The sequence below is a fragment of the Pyxicephalus adspersus genome, chromosome 2, assembly GCF_032062135.1.
Source record: "Pyxicephalus adspersus chromosome 2, UCB_Pads_2.0, whole genome shotgun sequence".
Lineage (NCBI taxonomy): Eukaryota > Metazoa > Chordata > Amphibia > Anura > Pyxicephalidae > Pyxicephalus > Pyxicephalus adspersus.
In genome coordinates this window covers 123,425,063-123,450,044 of record NC_092859.1, presented here as the reverse complement: position 1 = coordinate 123,450,044, position 24,982 = coordinate 123,425,063, and the positions used below count along the sequence as shown (strand labels likewise).

Below are 24,982 nucleotides of genomic sequence, written 5' to 3'. Positions count from 1 at the left end.
GTTAAGAGAGAGACAAAGTAATTACATGAAGCAATTGAAAGCTCTCCCAAGTATCCAATGTACTGTACATATCTATTTGTTAAGTAAATAAAGAAAAAGAACAAACTTGTTAAATGCAAGTCATATAAAAATTACTTAAAAGAATCGTACCTTAAAAAAAAAAAAAAAAATACTTTAATCCAACCTCCAAGTCTTTCTTAGCTAATCCACTCTCAATTCCCTAGCTTCTTACTTATTTAATAGCCTCTCCGGCTAAAATTTCAAGGCCACTTATTGTAGTGAGCTCTCAAAGGTTGCATACAAGGGCTCACTAAGTGTGGGGGACTTAAGTGTAGATTAGTTCAGGGGAGCTAGAAAAGCTTTGACTAATAGGCTGGTATAACGCTCTCTACACATCCCCTGAGGAAGCCTAAAGACAAAAAACATCAGGTGTGAGGCATTTAGCACTATTATTGGATCAGGGATTTTTTTGTCTAGCCAACTGGTCAATCATCCCATGACTTTTATTGGGAGTGACCTGGAAAGTACTGTGTACAGTATATCTATGAAAGTTGTAATTTCATATGATTGTCTTTGACAATACAATGCTTACTTGCTACACAAAACCCCAGCTTTTCTCTAACTTTCTTCGAACTATATATGTTTTATTGAGGGGAGCGGCTCCACTTATTTGTATGTTTAATAGGATTAGCACGATCTTTCACCTATAAGCTTTGACTAATGACAAAGTTGACCTTTAAACTAAATGCTGGATTGGTAATAAAAAACATAAAAATAAACTATACTTTCCCTTTAAAATAACAAAGGATCTATATTAGGCAAAAGGTTTAGTTTTGCTGCAACCATGGATTCACTGAAAATCTTGTGGGTTTAAAACTTGTAGTCCTGAAAAATGTATGTACAAATTTATCAGACCCAATTAAAAAAAAAAAAATTAACAAGTCAGAACTGAACCATGGCCAATTGTCACGCTTGGAGAGACATAGCCACTAGGGGGCGCTACGGCTTGCACGGGAGTGGTGTGAGCCCTGAGAAGGGCCAAGGTGCAGAGTTTAAGCAGTAACCAGGTCTTCTCCAGGACCGCAACCTGGTTACTGCCAGGTTGCGGTCCTTGGGCACACCAAGGTGGACAGGATGAAACACGGTACCAAATCACAAGGCTGAAGAATAGTCAAGGAAGGCCGGGGTTGAGGCAGGCAGCAAGCAAGAGAGGTCAGGTCACAAGCCAGGGGTCAAATACCAGGGATTTGAAAAATACTTTGCCATTGACAAATGTTCCACATGGCAATGCCCTGTAACTTATGTTCTCAGGTTCTGACAATGACTTGCCAAACAACCTTATAAATGGCCAGACTTTTCTAATCCTATTACCCCCTACCCCCAGACTGCCATGAGATTCACTGCTAAGTTTTTCAAACAGGTTTCACTAAAAGCAGGCAGACTCAATCACCCCTAATCATTATTACATAAACCTCAAACACAAAATTTAAAAAAAAAAAGCCTGTAATATACCAGACTGAAAACCTAACAGAGACATGGAACATGTCCTACTTAACTTTGGGGAATGTGTGCTATGGTTACTGACATCAGCATTTACACCTAGAAAAAACTATCACTTAAAATTATTACCATTTTTAGTGGGCCCCATATTCAGTTTGGAATCTGATAGTAATGCATATTGGAACAGCATACCGTATTTTTCGCCCTATAAGACGCTCCGGAATATAAGACGCACCCAATTTTAAAGGAGGAAAATCTAGAAAAAAAAGATTCTGAAAGATTTTGAAAAATACTTTGCCATTGACAAATGTTCCACATGGCAATGCCCTGTAACTTATGTTCTCAGGTTCTGACAATGACTTGCCAAACAACCTTATCAATGGCCAGACTTTTCTAATCCTATTACCCCCTACTCCCCTACTCACTGCCATGAGATTCACTGCTAAGTTTTTCAAACAGGTTTCACTAAAAGCAGGCAGACTCAATCACCCCTAATCATTATTACATAAACCTGAAACACAAAATTTAAAAAAAAGCCTGTAATATAACAGACTGAAAACCTAACAGAGACATGGAACATGTCCTACTTAACTTTGGGGAATGTGTGCTATGGTTACTGACATCAGCATTTACACCTAGCAAAAACTATCACTTAAAATTATTACCTTTTTCAGTGGGCCCCATATTCAGTTTGGAATCTGATAGTAATGCATATTGGAACAGCATAATTTTGTACTTTTCATTTGTGTGACTGCTGTTTTTTTTTCCTTTCTTAGCATACAACAATACAGTCTAACTTCTTATTGCTTCTTTAAATCTTGACTGCTGAGTCAAGAGTAAAAGAATCAATCCTTTTATTCTGCGCTCCATCAATGGAAATCTTAGCAAATCAACACAATCATATAAAAATATTCTAACATCTCAGCTGTCACCTGCTAAAGGTAAAAGTAAGGCTACAAGTAGAAATTTTATTTGCTAAAATTGCAGGACAGTTTTGCTTTGTAGTTATTTACATATACACGCTTACCAATTCCATGGTTCTCTGTGACCTTTCTTAAAAATAACATTTTTAAGAACCATTAAATCATAATAAATTATGCTTGTATAGACCTATACACCACAGCACAATGGAGGTTCTGGAGTTATATATATATATATATATATATATATATATATATGAGACAGAAGTAGAGACTTCTTGGAAGTGTCCCCATAATTCAGACTAGGGTATTTTATTGAAAATCCACAACACAAAAATTCCTTTAGGAAAGTTATTTGCATGAAGTTATTTAAAAGTATTTGAATACAAATCCTGACTGCTATGATTTTCTTTCTAAATCCCCCAAAAAATTGTATTTGGTGTATGAGTATTTGTGTATTATGTGACCTGTAGGGCAAAGACTGCTGTCAGTGGTCTATGTAATATATGGACCCCTGCTGAATTTTCCTGAGCTGTATCAATAATTAAACATACACATTAAATATATGAAAGGATTTTTGGTTCATTTTAAAACATCGAGGTAAAAGACATGTTTCATTTATTCAGCCTCTAGGACATAAAGCAATTAGATGTAAAGCAGAAATTGAGATTTTGTTTAGTACATTACCACTAATTCAAAGCCGAAATTAAAACATCTGATACCTGTAATGATGATGCTGGCAGGCACTTACTGCTTGTTTAGAGCAACGTATCTGGTAAATATTTATCATTATTACACTAGCCATGCATGCATAAATTTTGCATTTGTTGCTTTTAGATGTGATCAAGAAAATTGTATAAAAATCCAGGAGAAAAATCATGCCCACAACTAATTTATTTTTATACTGTTTAAAAAATATGTAAGATGCTAAAAATCTGAAACAGCATACCAAATTACTGTATATAGCTAAGCAATATATATACATGGTAATTGATCCTAAAAGCCAAGCTAAATCATTATACCCAAAACAGATCAGGAATAGCAAAAACAAAACTTGGATACGGAGGTCTTAAAGTCAATGTTTTGGGTTCCATCCCATTCTTCAAGAAGGTATTCCTTAAAGTATTACTTTAGTATGATAAGTATCAATTCATACAAATGCAAATATCAAGTATCAATTATTAGGTCCTTGTAGACTGCTGATATAAAAATATGTTTTGGTTTATAAGGGGTGGTTGAGCAAAAGTGGTTAATAATGTTTTACAGACTTGCAAGTCTTTATCCTCAAGTCATCCTCAACTTGGTTTCCTGTTCTCCCATATGATGGGGCCTGCATAGTTTCAGGCCTAATGCCATCTGATAAGAGCCACAACCATGATACTGATACTAATGATCTTTTTACTGCCTACAGGGTGGACCACCACTGTAAAAGGGACATTGTTGACATTACCCTATTTGTAAGGACCATTTTACAAAAAGACTAAGAAGAAAATGGTTTTAACAGGGGGTCCCTGGGACCTGAAGATTTATTTAAAATTTCCCCTGGGGTAGGTTGAGAAAGGGTGATCTATACAATCCCATAGAATAAAGTCTATGGATCCATCCTATAATTTATTCTTTTTCTCAAAAACTAACTCTAAAATGCAAGCTAAGTTTCCAAAAGCTGCCCCTAACACTAGCCTTACCTAACCCCTAAACCAAGTCCATACACTAAACTATGTCTTTCATTCTATATTCTCCTCGTTATAAGCGATCACTTATTAAGTTCTCTTTTTTTCTATGCTGATACATTCATTTGTCCTAGCATTAGATGAATATGTCGCTGAAAATGTCATACAGTTGGCTGATAGGGAATTAACTAACAATAATGCCCTTCCTTGTATGGTTATATATACTCCTGTCTCAAGATAGCAATGAGTCAATTACACCAGTAAGAATATGTTGTTAAGAGAAGAAGAATTGATCTCAGAGGAATATATGACTTCTTTTTTTTTACACATGGAGTGGCAGTATTAGAAACAGATGTAGACATGACTTCACATTAATTCTTTATTCAATTAAATAACTTATTTATCATGCTTCCAAATATATTTTATAGACTATGACAGGCATTTGTAAGACATATGGCAGAAGATGAATACAGAAGGTGCATAAACAGTTACTACCTTTACAAGAAGTATTATGTGCAGAGACTTAGCTGCCTTGTTATATTGAGCAGAATGTCTGTAATATCTCGTAAAGGCCCTGAATTAACCCCAATCATTTGTCTGTCTCTGTGAATAAAGGATGCATGGTAGGATAGACAAAAGAGATTGCTTGGTTCATTGCATTCTGAGCAGAACCAGTGCAGGCTACTAAGAAACCACAAAAACGTACTTATCTGGAAGTACATTCATGCTTCTCTCCAGCTCACACAGCATCAAGAAAATGACAATATATGTCCAGTCTACGATATGAATACACTTGTGGAGGTGTTATAAAGATTAATTTTCTTTCAATGGAAGTTTAGTCTACCAGAGATTTTAGTTCAAGTAGAAAATGATGCACAGTTACACAGTCTACATGTTTGTCTTCTTCAAAATTTACCATAAACTATAGTACTGAAAAATCCCATTCATAGATTTAGAAATTTCCATTGATGAACGAGAGATTCTAAATGCAAAAGTATATAGGAAAGCAACAGTGGGGAACACAATCTTGTTTCCTAAAAGTGCTCATCCGGAGGTATTGAAGAGAAGTATACCCTTCTCTCAGTACCTCCATATAAAAAGAAATTGCACAAACAAGAAAGATTATGAGGATCAGGCTAAAGAATTACAACAAAGACTACAAGAGAGCTGCTATAGTAGGATATTACTAAAGAAAACATACCAAAAGGTTAATAAAATGAAAAGAAACAGCATGCTATTTGGCCAGAAAAATTTAAAACGACAGATGGAAAACAAGAATTATTATGAAATATTTAGGAAATCACAACAAAATCACAAAAATTTGTAAACAAATATTGATTCACAGATAAGGAAATTTGTAGGGGACAGACCACTAATTACATAAAGAAGGGGACTGTCTCTAAAAGATAGCCTAATACGTAGTAATTTTACAGTTAAAAAAGAATAGCTGGATCACAAAAGGGTAACATGGACGAGGGTAATTAAGGGTAACATGCTTATCATTTATATGTAATCTTTAGGGACGCTATTTCCAATATCTATAAATAATAAAATATTTAAACTATTGAAATAGGAATGTTTCGGATGTATTTAATGATTGGGTATATAAATTGGGAGAATTGTAGTCAAATCTTTAAGGAGCAGGTGGTGAGGAGGGTAGGAGTCTATTTACTCTTAAGCTACGTACACACGTCAGATTTTTATCGCCCGATAATCGGCATCGGCCAATTATCGGGCGAAAATCTACCGTGTGTACAGTCGGTGTCGTCCATCGTCCGGACGACCGACCTGCCGGATCCACGGACGATGGACGACAGCCGATCGTAATGAAAGGGAAGGGGAGAGCGCGCAGCAGGGTGCCGCTCCGTCGCTCTCCCCCTCCCCTCTCCATAGAGCATGAATGGTGCTGTATGTACAGCACCGTTCATGCATCGTGCACTCCCTTGTCGTTGGAAAGGATCGTGAAAGATCCTTTCCAACGACAAAAATTGGCAGTGTGTACGCAGCTTTAGTCAAACTCAAAGCAGTATGCAATGCGTGACCAAGGGGATCTGTAAAAAAGATAGGAAGGATAAAATAAAACAATATAAAATAGAAATGAATGGACATAGTGAGTAATAGCTGTGGAGGATCATTACATACATGAAGCAATACATGAAGCATAATATAAGGAGAAGGCAAGACTGGTTTATTGGCGTAAGTGAGAGACATCTCTTGAACTTATATGATATTTCTATGTTAGGGAATGCAAATGTAATTGGAAGTACCACAATAATGGGCACTGGAAATGGATAGTTGACTAGAAATTAGATATAGAAGAGTGAATTAGGAAATTTGGATGGCAATACATGGACATGTGGTTAAGATTGAATTCAAATTAGAATGGTAGTAGATGTGTATATATATGTGAGTGGATGTAAATGTGTTGAAAATTGAATAATAATGTTAATATGTGTATGCACACAACAAGGCTATGGATGTGGAAGTTTTTGCTTCAATGGGGTTTAATTAGGTGCAGTCGTGTGATTTATACTAATAGAGGGAGTAGATATAGGAAAGTGATTCCCTCCCTTGCATAGAATAAGCATTAGTTCCTCTGCTGCTCAATTCCTTTGGCTCTTTAAAAATTTAAGATAAAATGTTCCTAAATTGTTTTTAAATCTGATGGTTACTAGCAAAAATGGCATCCATGGGAAAGAAAGGTAGTGTATAGCAATGTAATGTAAAAAAATAAATGATAATCTTAAGTTAACACTTTTTAGTAAAAGAAACTTGTTTGTATTTAGAGTCATATATGGAGATCTTGGTAGTTGTTCCTTCTGATGAAGCCTTAATAGGCGAATCGCGTCAAGAACAAAAGAACATAGCTCTGTAGAAATACCAGAAATTGGAAAAAAAAATGTTTGTAGATGTGAAAAAATCTTGTTGGATGTATAATCATGAGAATATAGTAACTGTTGTGTTAGATGATTTATGTATAGAATTTGTTGTTTGTGTGTAATGTGAAATAATAATACCTAAAAAAAAAAAAAAAAAAAAAAAAAAAAAAAAGACATATGGGAGATTTGTCTTGACCTTGTACCAAAGCTTTCAGTAGAAAAGTTACACAGTCTACATCTTCATTAGTAAATCTCTTCTAGGTCCGCATAAATACATGTAATAAATTACTCATATTACTCATATAAAGTAGAGAATAGAAAAGAAATGTCTTTCTTGGCATTAGTCCTAACATTACTTAAATAATTAAATCTCAACCCCCACCCCTCAAAACAAGGAGAGGCGAGTATTATCACTCTTAATATTAGCTGTCCTTTATCTATGCCCACTCCCTTCATAATTCCCTCAATAAATATTTGTAAATTCAAAGTTTTAGATGCTACATACACAGCAAATCCCAAATCCCATTATGCTTTAGCATTCCATGGGGGTTATCAAGAGGTAACAAATAAGAAGCAAAACAAAAAGGGAAAGGGCAACGAATAGGACAAAATGGTTAACACTCAGAGGGTGATTCACTAGCCTAGTGAATGTGGTGATGGTGCATGTTGCAAGGAATACCCAATCATGTGGAAGAAATATAAATATATATGTGTTTTTTTTTGCACATGATTGAATGGTTACAGTCAGCAGAGTATCATCTTATTTACTCAGCTACATGAAATGTTCCTTGCAGGGGACAATTCACCTTGGCATGTGAACAGCCTAAATGTCTTTAGTAAATCAGACCCAATGCTCCTTTGTGAATACTTTATCTGGGCTTAACTTGTTTTTACAAACACAAGCAGACCAAATTAAGTCAATGTGTAAATGGGCTACATGAAATAAATATTTTATTTCACAAAAGAAATGTAACAAATTATTTATTTCACATGATTTTTAGGACAAAAAATCAGCATTACCTAGGTGTTCACTGGATGCACAGTTTTGTGTTTTGCGTTTTGCAGACACAAGAGGTTTGGTAAAGAAAAAAATGTAGGCGTGTAGGTCAACAAAAATGTAGGCTTTCATGATATGGGCCTTCAGAGGTTTTATTACCTGGGTGCACAAATATCATTGAGCCCGATTTATTAAAGCCCTCCAAGACTGGAGAAGATTATCATGGGTGAATCCAGGTGATCCAGAAAACCGGGAATGGCTTTTAAAATCATTATATTGGCAACATTTTTTCAAACCTTGACCAAATCTATTCTAGGTTAGCTGTATCACCCAGGTTTACTCATATTAGTCCATCTTCTCCAGTCTTGGATAAATCAGGCACATTTTGTTTCATTGTTAAAAAAAAACCATGCCTGTTATCGTTTTTTGTGCTGTTGAGTGTGTGGTTTCCATTGTCTCTATGAAGCATTACATCTGTCCAATAGTCTGAAAAATGAATCCCATATATAGTGCACTGTACTATGAACAGAAATATACTTTTGTGTTTGTACATGTCATAATCACTACATCAGCCACTGTCTGGCAGAGTCTGTGCACATGGTGCTCACTATAAGGTTCAATGAGCCATATAGATATCATCAAACAGATCTGTTCCCTTTATTTGAAAAAGAGTCTCCAGCTCTCATTACTTGTGTATGTGAGCTATAAAAGCATCACAAAATGGGCTATTTTTCCTGTGTGTTGTTTCTATAGAGAACATAATTCATGTTTTAATTGATTCATTTTGCAGAATAATCAACCATTGGGTATTCTCTAATTTTGATAGTGATTGCAGGTTTTCACGATAAGTCTCTGGGGTAACATTAAAGTTTCTTTAAATTGTATAGTGTTAAAAAAAGAATGTTTTTTATGGATTGAACACATTTTGTCAGAGTGTAAAAGACTAAAGCTATTTTGATGTTGTTGTCAAGCTTCTTTGCTGGGAACTGAGCCAAATTCAATCTGAAGAGCAGTGCAGTGAGAATAGTATGTTTTTCAGTCTGTTTTGGAGTGAAGACTGCTGGCCGGGTTTTCAAATAGTGGGCAATTAAACTTTTGAGCCTTGCTTAAAGAGGCAGAAACAAACCAGAGCTGCATACTTGTCAAGAAATAAGAAATACCTGAAAATGTAAGAGGCAATACATGTAAGCCTGGTCTTATTATTTATTAAAAATATAATTTCTCATTGTAATAAATAACTAACGAATAACAACCTGGCCTAAATGTTGCTGGTACTGTAATAAAGACTACAAATCATTCTTTATAGGCACCCAAATTCTAGAAGGTGTTTTTGATTTTGATTTACTGGAAAATCTACTGATCTTATTAGTCGATTTGCGCTGTTATTTTGCCTAAAGCGTACCTAAACTCAACATTTTAACTTTATATAGACAAGGCTTCTTAAGCGCAACAAAAAAAAGAATGCAGCACCGCCCCTTTAACCTAATGAGAATGCTGAGCCTCCTGGGAAACCCTCATCACGTATCCCAGGAGGCTCTGGCTGCTCCTACTGTGCATGGCCTTTTTTCGGGCATGACCAAAAGGGGCATTTTTCCTCCTAGGGGAAAGAGATGCCGATCTTACGCATGCGCAGTGAGATCGGCTTTCTTTTTTTTCCCCTTCACATCGGCTACATCACCTGATCTCGCACCTGCACAGTGTGAGACTGGGTGAGAAAGTAAGAAGAGGGAAGAAGACAGAAGTGAAGATTGAACATGGTGGTGCCCGGTGGTGGGAAGGACCAGGAAGGACAAGGAAGGACCAGAACCATCGAGAGACCTTCGGGATTCAAGGTAAGTGTAATTTTTTTGTTTTTAGTGTAGTTCCACTTTAAGGCTTATTCTACATAAACTGTTTCCCCAGTTTCTCCTAAACACCCATGTTTGAAATTTCTATTCATTCAAACAGGCAAGTGTATACCAGAGTGTTTTCTTGATAGACTGTAAAGAAAATGCATCCTGCAGCATTTGAAAAAAGTTAAAACACCCATAAATGCCCCTAAACCCAAATGCACAAACACACTCCAAATGCCCACATGGACATGATGACACATATTGGGGCATTTTGGGAGGTGTTTATCTCTATCCTTAATATTCTTTGCCACATATCTTGGTTTAAAATTTATTAACGCATACAAATGCTGTATGGTCAAGTAGTTGAAAGATCCTTTCCAACGACAATTATTGCATGTGTGTATCCAGCCTTAGAGGGAGTTTATAAACATTAAAATAATTAAATAAAACAGATATAATAAATACAATATAAAACACACATCCTTTCTATATACTCTAGTGATGCCTAGAATTTTGCTAAAATCTTCTTACTTCTTCTTTGCTTCTGAGCCACAACTTTTAAGTCCTGGCATCTTCTTCTCTTCTGCCTAGAGTGTACAACACCCAGCTTGTCACAATAGAGAGTGTTCCTGCCCCTAACAAACATATCAGCCAATGGAAATGCTATTTTCATTAACCACCATTAAGCCCTAATGTTAATGCTGGTTCTACTTCGATTATACTATTGTTGGGGTGGTAATACTCACCGATATGTAACTCCCTGATAACTGGTGACCAGCCGGGCACTCATACACACAAGATAACCTGGTATCCATAGATCCAGGTCTATATGCTTCCATAGTAGTGGACTTATATGCTTACCTGCCAGGATATCATATTTGGTATAGGCCTGCATCAAGTAGAGATGTGCCTAAGTAGGAAGAGGGGGGGAGGGGGGCAGAACTATCTTAATAGATAGCACAGATTTAAAGTGGGTCCCAAAGAAGTGATGGGGGGGGGGGGAAATGAAGATTAAATATTATCCAGAGCTTTACCATACATACTCCTAAAGTGGTCAAAAGATGCTTACAACACACAAAAATGTTCCTGTCAGTTTCTTTTAGATCCTGTGAGCTTTTATATTCTACCTGAACATTCTGATTTTATCTTAGCACAGCTTTTCCTTGGATATTATTGTTTCTGTGCCCTCTCCCCAGACATATAGTTTTTTTGCTGACTGCACCTGCTTTGACCTTTTGTCTGGTTTCTAACTAAATCTGTCCATCACCTGCCCTGATCTTCTGTCTTGGTCCACTGCCTAAATTAATTTGAGTAAGGTAAATATAGCAAAATAAATTAGCCCAGCAGCAACCTTATACAGCAATGTGAGAAAACTGACACATGCTTGAAATTTCCCTAAAAAAGCTGGACTTTTTTTTACTGTATTATTAAACCAAACACAAATGTGTGCTTTCACTCCAATAATACATTGGAAATTAAAATAACCTGTATCATTAGACACATTGCTAGAAAGCACACTTTATTACTCTATACTTTGTAAGAGTTTGTACTTGCTGAAGACTAGAAGGTTGTCCGAAGATATATAAATATATATATATATAGTACTCTGCTTTTCTTTCTGACATCCTCCATTGGCCTTTCCAGGGGCGGTCATAGGAAGGAGCAAAGTGTGCCATTGCACGAGGGCCCTGGGCCCTTCCCAGCAAACAGAGGCCTGAAATCAGTTAGAGCAGGGGCCCACTGTTGGTTACATCCACCACTGGGTCTTTCCTAGGTCTTTTGTAGGCAAACTTTGTGCAAAAATAAAATCAGAAATTACTGTAAAAGTTTTTATCAAGTTAAAGAATAATAAACTAGAGTAAACTATAAGAGTACAAGCTTCCAAAGTAAAAAGTATGAACTGCCATCACATTACCAGGGTTTAGACTATTTTAATTGCAGCAAAAACAAAAATGACAGTATAAAGTTAGCCTCCGAGTGAATTGTGATGGGTGGTAAGTAATTTAATTACTAACTATAAGAAGAAAACCTTTCTTTGGGTAGAGGCACAGGCAGAAATAAAACTTATTTTTCATGAAATTATTATCCAAGTTACAGAGAACAAAAAGATAATTAATACAGCAAGATATGCATAATATCCATAATTACTGCCTAGGGGTATGGGGTCCTCTTACAACGAGGGCTTACATGCACAGAGCTTTTGAACATAATTTCTCTTGGGAAGCTGAACAGGACTCTTCCTACTACTTAAAACAATCCCACTGACTGTGGTTTGGAAAATTTTCCCAAATAAAATCATAAAATATAAGATGTACACTGTACCACTTAGTGGCAAGGTTCTTTACCAGAAAATGTACCTTAAAATATGTCAAATGTTTGTTAAAAAACTCTTCCTAGGTTTTAAAAAACCTCTGCTCATGCAGGGCATCTTAGACACTCCAGCTGGAGCTTACATACAAATCTTCCAACCCCTTTGTAACAGTGCTGAGCCATTGACCATCTAGAGTGCTCTTGAATGGAGTGAGTCACATGCTCCATCATACCCAGAAATACAAGGTACTTTTTTTACCTACCCACAATTCATTGAATTGGATCCTGAAAGTGTCATTGCGTAAATCAAATAGTTTTATTGCACATCAACTTATGATCCCTATTGACCATTTCATAATGTATGTATAACTTTCAGAACTCCCTCAACACCTGGCTTCATGTCTTTTGTCTTCCCTGAATCTTCCATTTCATACAGTTTTGCCTTTCTATTTCCATTTACCTCCAGACTCTCTCCTGGATAGAGTTAGTTTCTACTAAGTTTTTTCTGGCTTCCTCATAATTACCACTACCTTATACCCAGTTATTTAAAAAACCAGCCTTGCTGCCTACGTTCTATATTTTGAACACATGTGGGAAAACTTTCTAATGTTTTTTAATGCATGTTCTTATTTCCTATCCCCACAGTTCAAGACTTCAATATGTTTGTATGAGGATTTTACTGATTTTTGTTATTAAGGCTTCAGTACACCTCTTTATACCATTGTTATCAGTCTTGCTATATATTTTACTTTTATTCTTTGATTGTATATCCTTCATGTTGTTACTTTTTCAAAATTAAGTAAAAACTATAGTAAAATAATTGCTTTTATGGTATTCACTTCATTTGATTTTATTTGATGCTGATGTCATGATCATAAGTCTTGCTGTATGGGGGGATCATGCTTTCTTCAATGTTGCCAGTAGAGCTCTAGGCTCCTCTGATCTAAAGCTTTTCTACGAGGACTTTTATAAGGTAGGTCCTAGCATGAATATGAAACTTGTAATTCCACCACATCTAGGTAATGATGGACTATTGGACTGATGGTGTTTTTGTGTGCCCTTTAAAGGAAGACATGAAATTTGAAAACATGAAGGTTGCTAATGCTAACCTGAAGTCCTAGGTGCCTAGATGTCAGCCAATACACTGATTGCAGTACATTGTGATTAACTCTAGAAAAAGAGAAGTCAGAACTCCAAATGTGCATACTTATTTTAGGGTTACTGGTTTAAAAGGTAAACATAGCTTAAGCTTTCACTTTTATATAGGGTAAGGAATACTAAAAACTCTTTTCAGTTTATATATTGTTGTCAATGTCCCTTTGAGGAGAATTCATTCACTATTTGTTTCAGAGACATAACATAAAGCAAGAGGACAAATGTACAAAGTGAAGGGAATTATCCTGTTGTGTTCTAAACTGTAAAATATTGGATTTCCATGATATTTTTTGGTGTTGAGGGGGGTAATGTACCTAGTAGATGTCTAATTCTTCCCTGTGTTACCCACATTCTGTGTTATCACATTCTACTTTCATTTGTGAAATAGGACTGTTATTGCTTGGATGAAAGTTAGAATTTATTTTGGGGGCCACCTATGCAGAACACCAGAAAATGCTGCCTAACAAACTTTCTCTACAATACTACTGTTAATGCAAGATATAACCAAACAAAGATAATATTTAGGGGATGGCTCTGGATTCGCTGAATTGGCACAGCAGTTGTCTCTTCTCCCAAAAGGCCCTTCCCCAAACTTGCATGGCTTCTTGTAGGGGCAAAGCATTAAAGTCCATATCTGAGTGTGTCTCTTTGGTTTCTTATGGTTATCCAAAGCCATATTGTGTAGGGGCTCTATGGAAGGGACCCCATGTAAGGGGAAAAAGCAAAATAATGGCTCAAAGTCCAAAAAAACTCAGAGAATGACAAACAGTAGAATAGCTATAAAAAAGTTTACATCTAATTGATCTATTTATAAATATTTTTACTCATTATTTACACAATGTTTATCCAAAATGTAAACATTTTTAACATCAGATTGAAATTTTACTCATGATTCACACATTTTACTAATTAAATTCAAAGTGCAAAATATGTTAATTTTGGATAAATTGGTAAAAACATTTATAAATAGACCCATATTTTTCACCTTATTATCTTTAATATTGATTGATTGATAGCCTAATACACACTACCCCCAATCTCTGTCTCGTATCTCGGCCCCTACTGCTGGCATATATAGGCGGACAGACTGAAAACACAGTGTTGGCTGTGTAATTGCTGGCAGTGCAAGCATGAATGGCAGAAGACCACACTGTTTTCAGCATTTAGTACACTTCTCCTTCTAGATCATTTGCCCATGACAGGAGTTTTGTAATAAAAATGATCAATAAGACTCAATAGACTTAAATGCTGGCCAGCTGCCAAGCAGCATCCATCATTCTAAGACAATCTAGACATAGAAGACAAACAGAACATGCATTAGCCGAAGGACTAAATTGAAAAATACAGGCATTGCATCCTTGTCACACTATGTTCCTAAGCACTAAACGGACTATCTATTATTATATCAATGGGTTTCTAAACAGTGAAGGGCAAAGGTAGCTGCAATTCACAAACAACAATTTTTACCTGATCTGTATTTTAGTGATTTCTGTATTCTAAACAAGTATACCCAGGTCTCCAAAAACTTTTTGTGCACATATGGCTTTTTAAAAGGTCACATGGGGCCTGTAACCAGTGTGGTGTGCATGGATATTATATCCTAATTCTTGTGAGGTAAAAAGGTAGATAAAAAGGTAGGAAAAATTCCATGGGTTTTTGTTTGATGTAATATATCTTATCCTTGTGAATTTAGCAAGCAGTTTAGGATTTTTATAGGTGCACCTGGTTACTTAGTTTATTAAACCTAAATTTATTTTAGTTCCCCAGGATATATTGCAACAGCCAGTGGCAGCATACATGGTGATATATTTAAAACTAAAAAATGGTAAATTAGGGATAACTTTCTAAACATGAGGTAATCCCAATCCCATGAGTTTGCTATTGGCCATTATATAAAAAAGCTTCTGCAGTCAGATGGCCTAAAACGTTTACATTCGCTCAATAGCTGTAAAAAAATACAACTACCATAAAAAAATACCAGAAATGATGCTGATCCTGTAATACACATCTTAGCTAAAACACTACTTTCTAACTTATTAATAGTATATTGCCATTTATATTACTAATCCAACTATATTATTATTTTTATGCAAAAGCATTTTGGTAATATCAAAACAAGTAAAACAAAAATCCAGAGTCAATTACTTATTACATATAAATGTAAGCAAGAGATGGCAAATGTTAATACCTTATGACCTGGCATATCTATTTAATACTTGAAAATCACTGGACAATTTACAGAATAATCAGAGCTATCCAGCACAGCCACACATTTTATATGATATATTAAAAAATACATTTTGGTAACCTGCAGCATCCTTCTAGGCATATTATGCCAGCTGAGTCAGATGCCTTTTATTGCATTATCTGTTTGGAGAAGAATTTAATTAAAACAGAGCGGATCACAAAATCATCCAAAGCAACAGGTTTACATTACACCTGACTTAACACAGATACTTAACTTTTCTTCATTAGCCTAAACAATTATTTTAGTGCAGGGGGCCAAAGGTTATTACCCTGCATTTATAGGTATGGAGGAGTATGCAGCTTACTCCATAAAACAGGGAATCAAACATTCCTTCGTGGGAATCTTGCAGGTCCAAGTGTTTGAATGGCAGTAATTGATTCCTACCAGGAAATGTTTAGGGAATGTCTGATTCCCTGTTTTATAAATAGAGCACCATGTGTTAGAGCTAAATGGTACATTCTGGTGATGGGGAGTTTATTAAACAGTCCTGCATACCCACAATTACTAAGTATTTCCTTCAGATTTGGGTATTGTGGAGTTTTGCATTAAAGTGAACCAGCTGCTTTTTAATGCTTAGCTCGGAATGATTAATAATGGCTGAAATACCTTTCTTGTAGGAAAATGTTGTTCCAGGATACCTTTAATACTGGTGTTAATGCTGATAAAGATTTAAACCAGAAATACTCCTAAACCGTCCCACTAGCAGAGATCTCCTGCCAAACTGCTAGCTTTTAGGACAAAAGAAGAGTGCCTGTTGCATCATTTTCATTTGGAAAAGTATTTCAGCTGTTCCATTTGCCTGCAATTCATCAGAAAATAAATTTATGCCTAACAAAAACTTTTGTGTCTAATAGCGTTTTTTACAGTGGATTGAGAAATATTTTTTTCAGAATATCTCCACTGTCCTTGAATTTAAAGCACACAACTTAACTTTGATATAGCATAGCATACTGTACAGTACATTTTACTTACCTTGTACAGTAATAGCATACTGTACAAGGTAAAAAAAAAACACAAAACAGTTCACTGAAAAGAAACAGTGCTTGTTGTGCTGCTGCATTGAATCTCAGGATGGCTGGATTATGTATTTCTTTCTCCAAACCCCCCCAGCAACAGGTGCCCAAGTGATACCCCTTCTAAAAACTAGGCTCAAATCACTTTTAGATGATGATATACTTGCCTTACATACATGTTTTCCACAGCATGGAGGTGCTGGTGTTCAGAAGAGTGAGGAACTGAGGGACTCCTTCAGTCTCTCACTATTCACAACACCAGCACCAGCACTTTTCTAAACACAAGCACCTCCATGCTGCAGAAATCTGCACAGCAACCCAAAATAGAGGAATTCTAGCAGACTAAAGGAAGAGAGTCTTCATCTTTTTACCACCATCCGTGACATACATCCGGGGTTAAACAACTAATACATGCTAATTAGCGATCTTTAGATCTCTTTACATCCTGTGAGGAAGCCGATAAGGGAAAAACGCTTCAGGTCAAGAGACGTTAAGCTTATACTCATTGAGCGCCTTAATATTGTACCTAGTCAGGGAACACGATTGTCTAGACTATTGGTGATTACACCCAAGACCCAAGGTAAAGACCTATTCTGCGGTACATTTTAGGAATTATATGTGACAAATCATTACATATACAAACTTACTTTGCCATAAAAAAAAAACCAGCTTTCACTCTTCTCTTCTATACATATACCTATTTATTCAAATTATGGGGTGGCACTACCTAAGCTTTACCAGGTATAATTGCTTCACTGTTTGCATTTGAAGTCTTAATTAAACAGATACACATTTACCATAAATACTCAAGTATCAACAGATACTTTTTTCCTTGCCAATAGAAAGAGGATCTCAGTTTATTCTCGGGTTACACTAGTAGGTAGAGCTGTGTCCAAAGTAACGTGTGTAACAAACTCTTACTGACTATATATAATAGTATATAGTTATTATATATAATATATATAATTATATTTTCTTACACACTTTACATGAGGACACTGTATCATGTACTGATGGCTGTCAAAAATGACAAACAATCACTTAGGAAAAGGTGACCAAACTTAACCAAGTCAAAAGTGCAAAAAATTTTAACCTGTAGAAAATGGGAAATACAATATACAATCTAAGCCCAAGTGCTTTTAATTCCCCCCCCCCCTCCCCCTTTAAAATACATGTTTTAAAAATAACACACTTCATTTATTCCCCTAAATTTTATTGGCATTTCTTTTGGTCACAGGTTTGAATGTAGGCAGCAATGGCCACATGATGTGCACTAGGTTTATACTCATATCAAATACATTTCTAGGTAAAAATAAGCACCTTGGATTATATTCAGATCAGTTTAAAATTGAGTGTATACAGTATCCTTTTCCAACTTAAATTAAAAAATCAATGTAACAAGGGTGGTATAATATAATTATATATATAAGTTATTATAAAGTAGTCTTAGTAATCAAGCTGTATTCCCATTGAGTACCCAAAACACGGATGCTGAACATTCAACAGCTACATAAACATTCTCTGTTCCTGTAAATCCTACTAACTATTGTGTAACCAATGTGCACTGTAGGGATTTGGAAACTTTAGGACCTATGTGCACTAGCATTAATGTGAAATTGCAGTACTAGAGCGCAGTGTGCTTATTTTAAAAAGATAGTATTGAGGAAAAATGTGCTTACTGTGAAATCACACTACTGATGTGTATTTCATTTACTATGATATCAGCTGCTAATGTACATTTTGCTTACATGAACTCACAGTACTATTCTGTATTTGAAATTCAAATTATTTTTTTCATCTTACTGCCATAGGTTTTATTGGTGCTGTGCTTTCATGATTCAGACATGTGGTTTCAAAGCGGTGTGGTTAGCTGCTCCTATGCGCCCCTATTTGTGCCTGGAAGCAGTTTTTAGTGACAACTGCAGTGTTTGATAAATTTTTGTTGTGCAATTAAGTGCAGTTGTGGTTGACTGTGTCAGAAAGGATTATGGAGCAGCTCCAGTTTTCTATCAACAACTGCAAAGCAACAACAGCTCATTGTGATTAAAACTCATATCAATTCTAATAAATGGAAGCCTAAGGGTGGCCAGAAGCTACATGACATGTCCAGAAACTGTCCGCAAACACCTAGTTGTGAATGCAACTATGTCCAAACACAGTTCTTTTCAACCACATGAGAAAGGTTTACTGTGGATCTGAAAGAGATATTATTCTGGACAGATGTACTTGACAATATAATATTAGTGCTTATCATTATAGTATTTAAATGTATTTTTTTTTTCTTTTTTTTTTACACTAGTTCATTTTACTTTATATAGAACTTTGTTTTGTAAAGATTTGCTCTTTACTAAATGCAAAGATTGTAGAATTTATTTTTGCTTTAGCTTTTCTAAAGAAACTCATTAGGTGCTTTCCATTTATTTTGGAATAGAGTCATCTTTCATTATAATCACCCAAACATACTCAGTGTTGTAATAAAAAAAAATGGCTAAATCCATATCCTATTTGGTTTCAAGGTATTTTCACAAAACTGAAACCTCTATAAATGAGGCAAAATTATTGAGCCAATCGCACAAGCAGGAAGTAGGATTCCCGGGGGGTTCCAAACAGTTACACTTCCTCATCAAATAAAGAATTCTCAATTCTGTGCAGAACCAATTAGAATCATTTTCAGGTCAGAACTGGATAAGTTGAATTCTGGTTGATTGTTATATTGCACCACATTTAGGAACAAGCACTAAAGAATTTAGCTACGCAGAGCTTCCATTTAAATCTGCTATCATGTAAATGGCTAATTAAAATGTTACTAGCAGAATACTGATTAGAAATTCTAATGGAAGTTAAAATAGCTCTAAAACATAAAAGAAAATTGGGACATTGTTACATTTCTTCCTACATCCTACCCAGACTCTATTCCAGTATGTCTGACAAGCATTTCATTAAGGCCTGTCCTTGTCTAAACTTTCCCGCCACTGCTTTATTTTATTCAAAGCTTAAAAATATATTTGAATAGCTCTAGTTTTTCTGCTTTCCTAATGTTCCATTAATTAGACAAGGTGCCTTACTGACCAGAAGGGATTACAAATAATAATATACACTCACCTGCTACTTTATTAGGTACACCTTACTAGTATTAGGTTGGACCGGCCTTTTGCAATCAGAGCTGCTGTAATTCTTTGCAACATAGATTTACAAAGAGCTGGAAACATTTCTCATGGATTTTGGTTCCATATTAATGTCATAGCATCACATAGTAGATGCAAAGTTGTTGGCTTCATTGGACTGAAATCTAGTGATTATGAAGAACATTTGAGCACACCAAACTCATTGTGATGTTGAAAAAACTTGTTTAAAATGGTTTGAACCTTTTGACATGGCACTCTATTTTGCTGGACGTAGTCATCAGAAGATACATTGAGGTCATAAAGTGATGGATATTGTCAGCAACAATAATACGGGGGGCTGTGGTGCTCAGTTGGTACTAATGGACTCAAAGAGGGCCAAAAAATATCGCCACACTATTATACCACCAACACTACCCTTTTAATCTTATCAATGCTAAATTCTGACCACAACACCTGACTTTTGCAGCAAAAATGGAGTCAAGGGATATTTCACCTTTTTCAGACCATTGTAAACTCTAATGATGGTTGTGCATTAAAATTCCAGCAGATCAGCAGTTTCTAAAATACTCAATCACCCGGCTGGCACCAACAACAATGCCATATACAAGGTGACTTAAATGACCTTTGTTTCCAAATGTGATGCTTAGTTTGAACTTTAGTAATTTATCTTGGTAACCTGATGATAAACACCATATGCTAAATGCTTTAAATAGCCAAAGTCTGTTTAGTCTTATTTAAAGAAGACCCCAAGAAATAATAATCAAAAAAGTCACATTAGAAATTATATATATATATATATATATATATATATATATATATATATATATGACCAAAAACTGAAATATCTTTTCTGGTAAAAGCTCTGCTCCAAACTCAATCCAATGCGGCTAAATCTCTAGGGCTGTGTTGTTTCCTGAAGGGGACAATGTGCTTATCAAAACTGGTCTGGAAAAATGTTAATAAAGCTTCACGTTAATATGACAGTGCATTTTAAAATGAAAAATACATCTCATAAATGAAATGATATTATAACAAATAAATAATTTTTTTTGTAACAGCCGATACAGTAAAGGCTATGATTAAACAACAGTTCTACAAAAAGATTACCAACCTGTTCTTGAGACCACTTCTGCCTTTCTTCTGGTGTTCGAACCTTTCCTTTGTAATTTCTTTGGACGTCACCAACATGCTTTGATGCTGAGGGAATATTTAAAGATTTGGGACGACCATCATGCCTGTTGGTGGTATGGGCAGCGTCTGTTTTCTGGCATGTTTCCTTATGGTCTTTTATCTCATCTTCTGGTGCAGTATGCTCAGGGCTCATGTCAGTAGGGCTATTTATGCTGCTCATACTCATACTCATTTTGATTTCAGCAACAATCTGATCAATGTCCTCCTCCTGATCTTCTGTTTCCCCCTCAGTTTTTCTTGCATTATATGGAGATTGTGGAAGTGAATTTCCATTTGTTTCTGCTGGATAGTAGTCTTGATATGCTTCTTCATTTTCACTGTATTGAGCAGTTTCCTCTTGATCTTGAACTTCTAATGAAGATGAATTATCTTCTTCCAACATTTGCATCTGACTTTCATGCCCTATTTCTTCATCTGTACATTCTTTCTGTCTTAACTTAGAGTCTGACCATTCATCTTCCACTGCTTCAATACATTCATCTGTCTCTATATGGTGCTCCTCATTGTGTATATACTCCTCCCCATTGCAGTCCATACCCTCCAGGTAACTATCATCTTCAGGACAATACCGTATATAATATGTGATTCCTTCCTCTTCATCAGGAAGCCCTTCATCGTACTCCTCATCTGATGTATTATTTACATAGTCAGAACTTGAATCCCCATCTCCACTGTTGTCATTACACTCTTGTTCCTCCTGGTTGGTTGTAGTGTGCATGCTGGGTATCTGTGTATTAGTGTACTCATGCATCACAGGCTCCTCATATACAGAGTCCTGGTTATCACGACTGCCAATGTGAGGAGAAGATGGACAGGATCGTGGTCTTTGGTCCAGCATGCTGGCTGCGGTGCTTTGACGTTTTCTGTTTGCCATATTCTACAACCTATACGATCATCATTTTACGAATTAGTCTGTAGAAGATTAAAATGAGAATGTTAGGATTTTTAACAATTATTAATTATTAATAAATGATGGATGTTTATAGATAAGCTTATTCTGACTGAACAGTCAGGAATCAAGATTTAAAAAAAAACGAATCAAATTTTATGTGTATTTGTTAGTCTTCAAACAGTTTTCTGTAGATCTAGAAGATCACATTTGACTGCTGAAGGTTAGCAGAACGTCATGGATTGGGAGTATTTGGGTATTTTCAATCAAGCGCACCACCCAGCACTCTTCAGTAGCCACCTGGCTGTCATCAAAAAACTGCTTAGGCAAAATTGACTACAATGATGAAAAATCTTGACTACAATGATTACACTATTACCTAAAACAAGTGATTACACACTTTACAAAACATGGGGCACCAGGAATCAGTTAAAGGCATAATGGAAAAAAAGGTGCAAGTTAAAGAAGAGGGCATTACAAAGTTAGAAAAATATATTGGTGGGCGGTAGAAATCGGCCACAATTAAAAGGGTTAAAGGATACCCATGGCATAAGCAGCTGAGAACTCTAAATTTGTTGTCTGTTGCCCACCTATTCACATTTAGTCCATGCAGCTTCACAGTCTGCTTAAGATGGTAAATCTAAAATCACACCAAGTTCACTTTTTATGAAAAAGCTACATTCATTGCTATCTAATAAAACAATAGGACATCATATTCTGAACATCAAATATAGACTTGATGTTATATTCTTAACTTAAATAATAAGGAAAATTGGAAAACCTTGAGACTGTCAGTAAATCATATTCTACTGGTCCTATCATTTCTGTAAACCCTGAAAACTTAATTTGGAAACAAAACAATCTTCAATATCTTATATGAAGTACCCATCAATATTTCATTTAAATTAAAGAACACATCCATAAATTTCCTTGCAATGAAAAATGGCAAGGCACCGTTTTTCTATACCTTTTTGAACTTACATGTTGCTCTGTTGTTATTTGAAAATCATATTATTTTAACCAGTCAGTAAGTGACACTAGTATAATGTTATTTCCACATCTATTAAACCAACTAGCCATGAGACGTAACATATTTTTACCATACCTTCAACTGCAACTCAGTACACTTTCACGTTTCTGCATTTCTCCTAATTACCTTTTCCTTCCACTATAGATTAAGTACAATATTTCTGAGAGCTTAGTTTCTCCTCTTTGTTCTCACATATTAACTGCTACTTTCCATGATATATAATAAATGGCTGGCTAACATTACACATTTGCAACTGACATTAAGCCAATCCCTGCATTTATGCCATATCTAAGTTGACTCCTGCCATTCTTTATAAAACACAATTCCAATAAAGGAAGGTGATTAACATGTTGGTTCCAGTACATCTTGTGTTTTCTTTCCTCTGTATATTAGCCTTCAGAGCAGAAAAAACACTAGATCAACCAACCCCAAAAAAAGTTGAAAAACTGGAGCCTTTATTTTACACAAAAATCAACATCCTTCAATGGATATCCAAGAATATTTCCTCTTTAATTATATGGTTCTAAATGCAGTATCCTGATTTACATTCCAAACATAAATTTACTCTTTCTTGATTCTTTGTACAGTACATGGTCTCTAGTACACTTCAGAACTGATTTTTTTTCCATATAAGTCAATGGAAAAGCAAACACAGCTCAAAGACCTTAGAAAAACATCAACTGCAGCTTAAATGCAACTGCTAAGCCAACATGCACTTGTAAGCCACTCTGTATTTGCCCAGCCACACAGGTCCTTGATATTGAAATAACTTTTATTTTTATTAAACTTCCATTTATTAAATAGTTAATTACAGCACCTTGCCATTTTGCTGGTAAGTTATTTTTAATGGAAAAGCATTGCAAAGGTACTACAAGAACTCCAAAAGCTCATGATATTTGCGTAATGCATGTTAATAATGTAAATAAAGTGAATTTTGTGAAAATTATATAGTAACTGCTTCAGACAGCCAAGCTAATGTCAGCATATATATATGAATCTTCAAACTGAACAAGACAGCTGTAGCATATATTTAAGAATGTTCACATTTCCTTAATACCAATATAATTATGCAAAAAGTACTGCTGACTCATGCTGCTGGTGTCTAACTTGCTTTAGAAATTAGACATGGAAAATACATTTTTATTTTCAAAACGTTCATCACCAGGTTTTGCAGTTTAGTTATTTTAACACCATCTGTTCTATCATGGGGCTTAGAAAGCAATAACATTGAATTTATGAGTATTTATCTCTGACTTGTCATACTATAACCAAATAGTTCTTAAACAACCTGTCAAGATGGAAATATAGGAATTGTTTGCTTGTGAGGTTTGAGCACTACCATCGAGCTGTTATTCCTACCCTTGCTTCTGTACTTGTGTCACCTACCTTGGATAGGTATGTGCTTGTCTGGTGTTTTTACAAATTATTTCAGTTTAGAGACTCAAATTAGATTAAGAAGAGTCAACCTCCGAAAACAAGTCAGCAATAGCAGCTATGTTTCTATGTTTATGTTCTCTGTTCAAAGTGAAAGTTATGTTCATTTGATGTAATTGTTAAGTTGTTAAGCTATCCATAAGAAAAAAAGTGTTTTCCACAAAACCCCACAGAGAACATAGTGATTTAGGTCACCATGCATCTAGATAAGTACATGCACCCCACATAGACCAGTGGTTCAATTATTACACAGTATTTATATAGTGCTGACATGTTACGCAGCATTTTACAAAGTTCATATTCATATCACTAACTGCCCCGCATAGGGGCTCACAATCTAATGTCTTTATTACAGTCCGAGGTCACTTTTAGGGGGAAGCCAATTAACCTAACTGCATGTTTTTGGAATGGAGGAGGAAAACGGAGTGCCCAAAGGAAACCCACGCAAACAGAGGGAGAACCTGCAAACCTCACACAAATAGTGTACAGGCAGAGATTCCACCTAGAGCTGCAAAGGCCAGCGTGCCACTTTGACCCACTGTGTTGCCCAATTACAAAATCCTTAGAAGGACTAGGTGGCACAAGTTCATGGTAGAAATTATTACCTACAAACATTTGGATAGGACAGCTGCAAGACTTTTTTAAACGTGTCGCACAGTGGCTCAGAGGATAGTGTTGGGCCCTTGTTCAAATCTCACATCGGAAACTACCTACAAAGAGTGTGTATATTCTCTTTGTATTTGCATGGGTTTCCTTTGGGTACTCCAGTTTCTTCCCCCATCTTCAATT

General features: G+C 35.7%; 1 protein-coding gene across 1 annotated transcript in view; it reads right to left on the bottom strand.

The window, feature by feature from the left end:
• APBA2 (amyloid beta precursor protein binding family A member 2) overlaps positions 1–24,982 on the bottom strand; it is a gene marked incomplete in the record, with an annotated part of 214,807 nt that overhangs the window by 68,206 nt on the left and 121,619 nt on the right. Inside the window, 1 exon segment of the mRNA XM_072399087.1 lies at positions 20,761–21,752. Within this exon segment, the coding sequence (XP_072255188.1) occupies positions 20,761–21,714 (954 nt within the window).